Source organism: Pelobates fuscus, chromosome 3 (assembly GCF_036172605.1).
Source record: "Pelobates fuscus isolate aPelFus1 chromosome 3, aPelFus1.pri, whole genome shotgun sequence".
In the NCBI taxonomy this organism is placed as follows: Eukaryota; Metazoa; Chordata; class Amphibia; order Anura; family Pelobatidae; genus Pelobates; species Pelobates fuscus.
This window is the reverse complement of record NC_086319.1, coordinates 256140413-256150461: the sequence shown is the minus strand read 5'-3', so window position 1 is coordinate 256150461 and position 10049 is coordinate 256140413. Positions and strand designations below refer to the sequence as shown.

General features: G+C 37.5%; 1 protein-coding gene across 5 annotated transcripts in view; it reads right to left on the bottom strand.

The window, feature by feature from the left end:
* Positions 1-1038: 1038 nt before the first annotated feature.
* IMPDH1 (inosine monophosphate dehydrogenase 1) overlaps positions 1039-10049 on the bottom strand; it is a 198059-nt gene continuing 189048 nt past the window's right edge. For 4 of the 5 annotated variants that reach the window (XM_063448349.1, XM_063448353.1, XM_063448352.1 and 1 more), the window contains 2 exons: positions 7870-7886; positions 1039-1528 (listed from right to left, as the gene is read on the bottom strand). In XM_063448349.1, the coding sequence (XP_063304419.1) occupies positions 1437-1528; positions 7870-7886 (109 nt within the window). In that variant the 3' untranslated portion in view covers positions 1039-1436. The remainder of the gene's footprint in view (positions 1529-7869; positions 7887-10049) is intronic. The other variant, XM_063448351.1, reaches the window with a different exon arrangement.

The window sequence follows — 10049 nt, the reverse complement described above, 5'->3', positions numbered from 1 at the left end:
GATGTGTAACAGATAATCTTCAGCAATCACTGCAAGAGATCACATTTTCATTTGTATTCGCTTTATGAAAGCTCATTTTTAATATATAATATGGAAATGCACTCCACAAACATTTTTGAGCTAGGAAATCTGGTCCCTAGTCTACAGTAAAAATGTATTGCTAAGACTGCTGTCAAAAGACAAACCTTCACATTAAAAATACATTTAACAAAATGTAAAACTAGCCTAACCCAAGTAATGTTGTACAATACTAAAATAAAATTTATGTGGTAGCTCTATGTAACCTTAATAGCCAAAATGTGTATACATAATCCACCAAAAATGCAAGTAAGTTACAGACTAATTAAGTATGTAGAGCTCCCATGACTTTACCATCAACCCTGACATATAGTATGTGCAAATACAATTCATTCCAACAGTCCATTTATGTGCACCTCTCCATTAAAATAAGTTGATCGACATTCTTCAAGCTCATGACTGGTACATGAGAAACTATAATCTGTCCATACACAGAGTCGAGTTAGCTTAGTGACAAGAAATTGATGTTATAGAAAGTTGTATTAGGAAAAGAACAGCAGATAAGCAGAACAGTAAACACACATTTAGTATATATATTGCATACTTGCAATTACTTGGCATTGCTCTAGTCCTGCATATTTAAACTCATGGAAGATCAACTCAAATATTGGACAACAAGCACTCCTGTAGGCACACTGTTAATATTCTAAACAACCATGCTGCCAACGACACCTTTTTAAATAACACTCTCTCGTCTTGAATATATACAGACAAGATACTTGGTGGACAAAGACAAATTTGCTATTCTGTGTCATGACGAACAATACATGCAGAAGAGCTTTAAATGGTCAGTCTAAACCCATTACAGACCAGAGCATTAAAGTAAAAAGAAGCTGTTCTCAGCAGAGTTAAATCAAGCAGTCTATTTTGCCACGGGGCAGCAGTCAATAAGAGTTAGCATGTCATGTTTTTTTTGTGTTTCTTTAGGAAGGAGGTTAAGGTATAGGAATAGAACAGTAATGTCAGTATGTAGCTTTATTCTAACAGCATTATAATAGCTCAACATTTTCTTCCTTTATTCCGATTTAAACAAGATTGGGTTTCTGGGACCCTTTGACTGCAAGGTGGATGAGCATAACAGGCAGTGGTCATGGACAAGATAAATGAAAATAAAGGAGTTGTAGATCAAATGTCTTTTAAAGCACTGCTAATTCATCACAGTGACAAAATAATGTACATTTGCATGGCAGTAGTCATGTTTAAATCAAAACGCCCAACGCAAAGATGTTCATAGTGCAAGTACTCGCCACGTGGTGAGTCAGTAAACATTGCCAAGTTGGATTTCCTGCATCATCTTGGAAAGGGAATAGGCAAAGAGCTGGGGGAGAGGGGGAACAGAGGAGGGAAACTTCAATGCATCACAGGTGTTTGGTTGGGACCAAAGAGGGAATGTTGGGAGAGGACTGTCGATGAGTGCGCCTCCCGGTCTCAGTATAGCCGCTTCTCGTAACTAGAAACAAGACGGAAAGATTGGTAAATAGGTGCAAGGAAACAGAATATTTATCAAGTTGTTGGTTATAGACACAAACCTACTGCTTTTGGTTATCTACAATATAAAACCGAAGGCTGGACACAAACAACTGCTTGGACAACAGTGTGTTTTTTTTTTTTTGTTTTTTTTTTTTTTTTTAGAGTGCCCTTTAATACATATGCAACTATTACTCCAACTCCACTGTTTTGAGATTTCAATTTGTATTAGACACATTCTTCAAAAGTAAAAGGCACATACATACAGAATTTTGCTTTACAGCAAGACAAATACTACTTATTGGATGTTGGCTTTTTAGAATGGTGCACTTTCTAAGGGTCATAGAAAAGGTGGAGAAAACAAAAAGGAAAAGAAAAATGCTACATACTTGATTTAAATAAAAATGTATAAACTAGCAAATGCAAATAAAAAAAAAGTTAATTCTTTTAAGTAAAAAATTATATTCTTCTGCAATATACACCTTGAGAGGTTAGCAATATATGCATTAGATTCCGGTTTCCTAGTATTTTATTTCCCCATGTGCCTATAATCGTTGACCCAGAATACAGAAGTCTTACACTACCTTAAATCGGAGGTGTACTGTACGGTAATCTAGGTAGTTTTCCCCAACGTAGATGTGAAAAACAATAGGATAAAGGGAGGTCACTAAAGGGATGTGACTGTGTGCCACAAACCGTAAAATAGTGTGCACTGTGAAGTATGCGGTCAGAACCTTACATAAACCAGTTTTTTGAAGAGCAGTCTACGTAACCTCAAGGTTGCTGACAAGAGTGAGACTGGGCTGGCTGTCACTTAACAAAATTATAATCCATTCTACTGTAACCAACGGAAATGGAAAAGAATATCCATCAATTAGAACATTATTATAGTTAGCTTAACAGATCCAGGAATGACACTCATTTTATGCAAATGCATTTTATTCAGAAAACAAATGACGCAAAGACACGGTCACTGCAGTTACCACTGTGTCCTGTTCCATCATTTTGCCCCAGGAACCATACAGTGATTTAAAGGAGCGACCATAACAGTTTCTATGGTGAAGGAAGTTATTTGCTGAATTCATTTTTTATTTTTATTTTTAAATAAAAAAACAAAAACAAAAAACACAGGCCTCTTTCATTACCCAATAGCCCAGTACTGTGCTGATAAATCCTCAAATTTGGACAGCAATAAGCTGAATGAACCAGAGCGGCATTGCTGTAGTGGATATAGGTCTTGGAGTGCCCCTTCCAGCATACTCTTAATAGTGTCCACTCCTTGTTCAATGTGCCACAAAGTGCAAAAAACAGCAACATTCTTATCACACACCCTGTGTGTGTGTCTTTTCTCAGATCTAAGATATATCTAACCACAACCTTATACCTCCTCATGTTACCTATGACAACGGTCCAGCTATCAAACTTGAGCTTTTAGCTTTATGCTTCTGACCCATGATACAAATTAAAAACATACAATGACTTATCTCCAAAATTCCAGTATCTTTGGTTGTCAAGTTCCAAGTAAATTACCTAGCTAATTAATTACTCTTTCCATACGGAGGAGCACCTTCAGGATCTGTACAAAACTGATTAGAAAACTTAAAATTTTATTAAGACATGGAGGCTCCTATTCGGCTTCTAAATTAAACCGCATGTTTGCTGTAGTCCCAGAAGGCACAAAAAGATCCTGTCAGATTGCATCATAAATATACAGCCAAATCTAAGGGAATGAATAAAGTAAAACAATAACTTAAGGAAAGGGTTGGGTAACCCTCAAGTAAAAAAATAAATTGGGTAAGGGAACGAAAGTACTCACAATAGTGAAAAAAATAGCAATTGTAATAGGATAGTTTGGGTCAGAGCAGCGGCCAGACAGATGAATAATAATAAAAAAGTTCACAAAAGCACTGTGCGGGAGATAAAGATCTTCAAAGACGTTCCTGAGCCCCAATTGATGGTAATCTTGGGGCCAGGCAGGTCAGAGGGGAAAGAAATTACCAAAGGATATACAATAAAGCATATTACTGATGTAAATAAATCAATTTACATTAAAATGAACTAACTAAATATATTTATAAATATGAAAATATAATTAAAATGTATTAACTATATTAACCACAGTAATGATATGAATAAAGTAAAAGATCTCACAGTTAAGAACCATGGGACCCAGTGTCACTTAACTGAGGGAGCAGCAAAGAAAGAGGAAGTAGCGTACTGGACACTGCCTATTATGCTATGAAGAGGATGCTGATTGGCTGTTTCTGTTGCTAGGAAGATATACTGCTCTATTTATACTCATTTTATGTTATTTCTCTTTGCTGCTGAGGGAAATAAAGAGCATCATAATAGGAAGAGAGGTTTTTTTTCCCCCAACGAGACGCAGACCTTGTCTCTGTGAACCTTACTGGTCGTCTGTTTCTGCTGGTTATCAAAGTTTCTATGGGATGCTTGTCGGTTACCATCCTGTCATATGTTGACTTCTCAAGAGTATCGTGGTAAGGGTGGATGAGCAAAACAAATTCCTCAGTCTTGTGGGACGTCTCTATTGTCTTGGATTTTTTTTCTTGCAAGAGGATTTCTGACGTACAAGCTCTTGATGTAGTTGATTGTTCCGTTACTCCAGAAGGGATCCTCTTTGATATTTCTCGGAGGACAAAAACCTCAGCTAAAAACACTTTTTACTCAGCTTTTCCTCCTTTGCCCTGTTGCATGCTAATGGGAGTATGAACTTCGTCCCACGTTACGGAATCCTTTGAAACAAGAACTCTTCATCTACTTCCAAAAGTCCCGTCTTGCAGTGTCTACCTCTATCCTAGCCCGGTGGGTCAAATACGTTATGTCTATAGCAGGTATTAATACCTATAGGTTTGCGCCTCATTCGGTTCGTGGGGCAACGGCTTCTAAAGATTCCTCGATTGGAGGATATTATGAGAGCGGCTGGTCTTCGGAGTCTGCATTCCATGATTTCTACTTTAGAACTATTCACAGTCAACAATTTCACAGCTTTAAACTAGCATAATAGATTTTACTATTAACGGGACGTAAAGTCATGATTTTATTAATGACACGGAAGAGAGTATTATCCCTCCCTCCCATCCCTGGAGGTTTGGTCTTCTCGAGGCAAGTTGACTTCACAGTAAGTCTTTTTTGATCACTGGGTTTTATACTAGTTAATGACCGTCAAGTGCTTAAGGTTTGACTAAACTGAATGTCGTGTGTGTGTGTTATATATCTAATATTCCAAGTAAGGCGGTTTTAATGCATAAATTCAGTTTTATACTTTGACATCATATTCTCCTCTCTCTTTCAGCTGGACTTCGAAGTCCAGGTTGAGGCTTACATACCCTCTTAATGGAGCCTCCCCTTTTCATTTGGATTTGTTGTCCTTGTTCAGGATCACAAGAAAGAGGAAGTGTACTGGACAAGGCCTATTATGCTATGAATAGGATGCCGTTGGCGTTCCTGTTGCTAGGAAGATTATTTCTCATGTTATTTACTGGTTTCTTTTTATACTGATTTTATGTTATTTTTCTTTGCTGCTGAGGGAAAGAAAGAAAGAGTGCAGCATAATACTTGCCTTCGTGTCATTAATAAAATCGTGACTTTACGTCATGTTAATAGTAAAATCTGGATTTTAGACTAATATGGCAGAGCAGAAAAACCATTGGAGATTTTTTTTTTTTTCCTACTGCAGTTACCAGGCCTAAAATTTGCAATTAAAGTTATCTAAAATTCTCTGTTTAGTAAATAAACTCCTTGCGGACTAACCTGTTATGAAATATTCATTTTTTGAGCAAGGCCTACTCCATTTGTTACTATTGACCCAAATTTGCAAAAAATTTCTGCAGCACTGTACAATTGTGCGCAAGAATAAGAAATCATACAAACGTGAACCCGGCTGCAGTTTCACATTTAACAGAGAGTCTGTCCCAATATGGATGTTCAGGCAGATAAAGTGAAATTCTCAAAAGAATTAGTGTATATTGTTTACAAAAATATCAAGTTTCATTAAATGTAAAACTAATTTAATTTATTTTTAAGTGATCACACATTGCTCTGCTAGTCAGACCCACGTTACCAGTTGTTCCAAAGCTCCCTCCAGTGGCCATCCATCAGAAGTGCACCATCAAAACTAAAGAAATCTATTTGGCTATAGAATTGCAGTTGTGCCCTACTTCTAACTAAAGCTAAGGTAACAGTTGTCAACCAGAATGCTGTAAATACATTAACTAGAATCGTTAGCTCTATATGCCAATTAAACTGCTATCTAGTCCGCTTATCTAGAAGTATGCACTATATATTTTATACCTCTAGATTGTGTTTTGAAAGTAAATGCTGAGGTTTATAAATCAAAGAGAAATGGGAGAGAGAGGGCCCTATTAAGAATTTCCACTAATCATTGGCAAGTGAAATGTTAGACTTAGGGAGTAGAAATTTACCATGATGGGTGTACAATAACCACGAGTCCAACACACAAAATAATTTCAGACTGGGGCACCTTACTAGTGCCATGGACATTTAACCCCTTGAGGACACATGACATGTGTGACATGTCATGATTTCCTTTTATTCCAGAGGTTTGGTCCTTAAGGGGTTAAAGGTACACACACAAAAAGTTAATAAAAATGCTCCAGCTCAGCCATAGTCCAAGTCTTTTGCCATTGGATTCTCACAAGTTCAAGTGTTGCACCCTCTTCACTTCATATTGTGTGTTGTGACTGTGTGTTTGTGAATGCTGTGTAAAGCATGTGGTGTGCACTTGCTGTGTTCCATGTTGGAGTGTGTGTGTGCCAACAAAGTATAACACATGTTTGCTGGCTTTGTTTAGAGAGGGCTATGGTTCCTGGTGGCCCATTGGTGGTTAACCTCCTTGGTAAGGAGTGGGAGAGTTTGGTCTAGAGCACATTAATTGCTCCCTTGCGGTTTGGCACTTGAGTGCAGCGGTCAGGAGTCCATGACTGCACATTGTCTCATTGGTGCAAGCCAGACTGCAAGGAAGTGATTATTGTGGTCTGCAAACACTGGAGGTACAGACCCCATGCTTCATGCCCGGCACCAAGAATCTATTTTGTGAATGTATATATTACATCTGGCATCAGCAGGCAATGTATGCAGCAGTCAGATGCAAGGTGTGTAATCAATGCTACTCAAAGCAGCACTTGATTGGAGGATTGTAGTGTATGTGCCATATGTACGTAATGCTCATTAGAAACGCAGAGAAGCAATAGATTGATAAAGGCCATTTGACTTCAGCAATGGAGGATTGGGCTGTAGTGAAGAGAATGTTTCAGGGCAGGATAACAGTTTAAGGTTAATTTTTTTTGGAAGGGGGGCTCATTAGTCCAACGCCATAAAAACCAAAAAAAAAAAAAAAAACCAGTATTCTACTTTTATCTTTGTTACAGTGTTCCTTTGACATAATCCTTTATTTCCATGACACTAATTAAGAATGTACATACAGCATCACTTTTTTCTAATATTGCTGGAAGCCAATGGACATTTTATGTTGGCACTCCAATTCCTACCTGGAAGCTTATACATACATATCAATGCCCTACACATTTCTGGTAGGCTTATACCCCTCCCACCCCCCACGCTTAGATGCACACTGCCACATAGGTGTACACACACACACACCACTATATGTATACACAAAGTGACAGATACTGTCAAAGTTCTACACCGCAAACATAAAAGGCAGAGACACACTCTTCCCTGGATGGTGGCTTCCAGGGGTTCCAGCGGAGCAATAAGCTCCTGTGGGTCTCCTGTGAGTGCAGGGTTTCTCTTTCCTCCCACGCAGCTTCCTTCTCATGCCAAAAGCAAGTTATTGGACATCACGTCCTACTACTGATGTTGCACATAAGAGAAATGAGGTGAAGGGACCTGGCTCAGCCTCTAGATCAGAATGCAGTCTGGCTCAGGGAGATATGTACCGAACTGGACCACACTGCGCTCAGCTGTCGCAGCACAGGCCCCTTACACATGTATGGCGGCTGTGTGTGTGCAATATTATATATAATGATAATGTTAGAATGATAATTTGGGTAATTGTGTTTAACACGTATTTAATAAACAGTTCAACTTATCTCAACAAGCACATTATAAAGGATGGAGTCAAACCGATACTGAACCATAGTAGTCCTACAAGAACACTATTGCAAGAGGTTTTAATTTTTAGGCCACAAACGCTGGCTGCCAGATCTACACATAGGATGACGTTGACTCTTTCATAGTGATCCTGGAAGAACGAATAACCTTTAAACAGCTTAAAGACAACCTTTCACAAAAGAAGACAGACATATACTCAGGGTTACTTACATGGCAGAAATGTATAGCTAGGATGGATGCATGGGCAAAAGAAAGAAAAAACATTAAGTGTTGTTTGGGTTGAATATGTTGGCTTAAATTGTCCCACCACATGTCACCAAAACATGGACATGCACATACTATATAACTTTTTTTACGTTGCAATGGGGAGTTTTTTTTGTAATGGTGAGGAGATTGTATGACTGATGAAACTTGTAGAGCAGCTGTCATATCATGCACAGCTAAACTTATTGCATTCTCTGTCAAATGTATGATGGCCAGCACACTGTTCACATGCATGTTATGCATCTTTATAACTTAGCTTTTGGACAATAAATGTTAAAATCCATTTACCAATATGCAATTTCGATTTAATTCTACATACCTAAACTATAACAAGCTTTATGCAATGCATGGGGGAAACACACTACGGAGCAGTTGTGAAAAAAATGATAACAAATAAAACACAAAACCAAACATGTTAAACTGTATAAAATGTAGAAATCCCACTGCTTTCTTTTCACTTGCAGTTTTCAAAGTATTTTGATTTTAGTATGTTATACTACCTCTTATGGGCATGCCATGTTTACAGTATAAAGTAACTCAAGGCTTAGCTAGTAGCATGGGACTACACATTTTAAGCCCTGGGTTTGCTATACTTTTCTATTTTTGCATGAATTATGCACTTTTGCTGGATGTGCTGATTACTGGTAAACCAAAGAAAAAGGTTTGTGTGAAAAATGAAAGAAAGACAAAAAATTCTTAGAGAACACTGATATTTTAAAAATAATTTAGCCACGTTCATAATTAAGTAAGCACTTCTCTCTCAAAGCAATCTTCCAAATTATTAAATGATCTACTTATGTCTGCCTAATAGAAAAACTATACAGAATTATAAGTCCTATATGCTCCTAACCATGCCCAGTTAAAAGTATTTAATTGGAGAAAATGGCAGCCAACTTGCACTAAAGCCAGATTGTACAGAGCTTCCCATTTACCCAGATGAATGCTTACAGCGATTCATTAGGCAACTTTATAACCCAAAATCGAAATAAACACTGTCTTTTCTAGACTTTATTTCAACTGTACCAAGTGAATCAAAGGTCTTAATCTATGGACGAACGACTACCATTCCAACGGAATTCCCTGCCCATTTGTCTTCCCCCTAGCCTCTAGTGTACACACACACACACACACACAAAAAGCATCTATTTCTTCTGTGTGCGTCTATTCTTTGTAATACCACCAACTACTGGTGCACAAAGACAGCAAGTAAAAAATAAATACAATTAAAATACACACAAAAAGTTATATATTTTTTTTATTAAAATGACTAGTGGAATGGTCCATAGAGGTGCTACTTTTTATTAACCCCTTGAGGTCAAACAACATTTTATGACATAATCTGGCCCTGAAAAAAAGTGTCAGAGGGAAATACCGCTGATTCAGCATCTGTTGCTCTATACAATGCTCCTGCAGCTAATTGAGTAGGGAGTACATTTTGATACAGCAGATATAGTTAGCATGGTAAAAAAAAGTCTGTCAATTTTGGTTTAAGGGTCTTTTTAAATTATCTTAAAACCAAGTGAAATCATCTCTCTGAATGTATCCAACATATTGCCAAAGAATGGCAAAATCCACTGCCTTTCACACAGTGTATAAAACACATACATACAGTGACAGTTTGTATTTTTAGATTAGGAAAACGGCAGATTAGCTGGAAAAAATGATGATAATACTCAAAAAGCTGGAGTGATCCAGACTGGCTGAGTATAGTCCTGGAGAAATAGATCGATAAATAAATAAATAGATAGACAAAAGGACAAATAAATAAATAAATAAATCAATAAATTGATAGCTGTATAATGTGGATACCGTGTAGAATAAGATAAGTGAATTAAGCCAAAATACAGTGATAACAAGCCCTAATGGCTTACCTCCATATATTGCCAGAGATACCTAATAGCCTATTCACTCAGAAAATCACACCTGGATACTGACTTTAATCGGTAAATAGCATGGTCAAGTCCAGTGGATTAGAGTGTAAAACATAGGTAAATGTCAGATAGCTGACCCAGGTATCTGAGAAAGGTCACTAGAGAGTCTGTTATACAGGTGAATGCCGAAAGGCTAATGATTGTCACCAGTACATATAGAGCCCATATTAATACGGCTGTGGATAACTGGTTAGA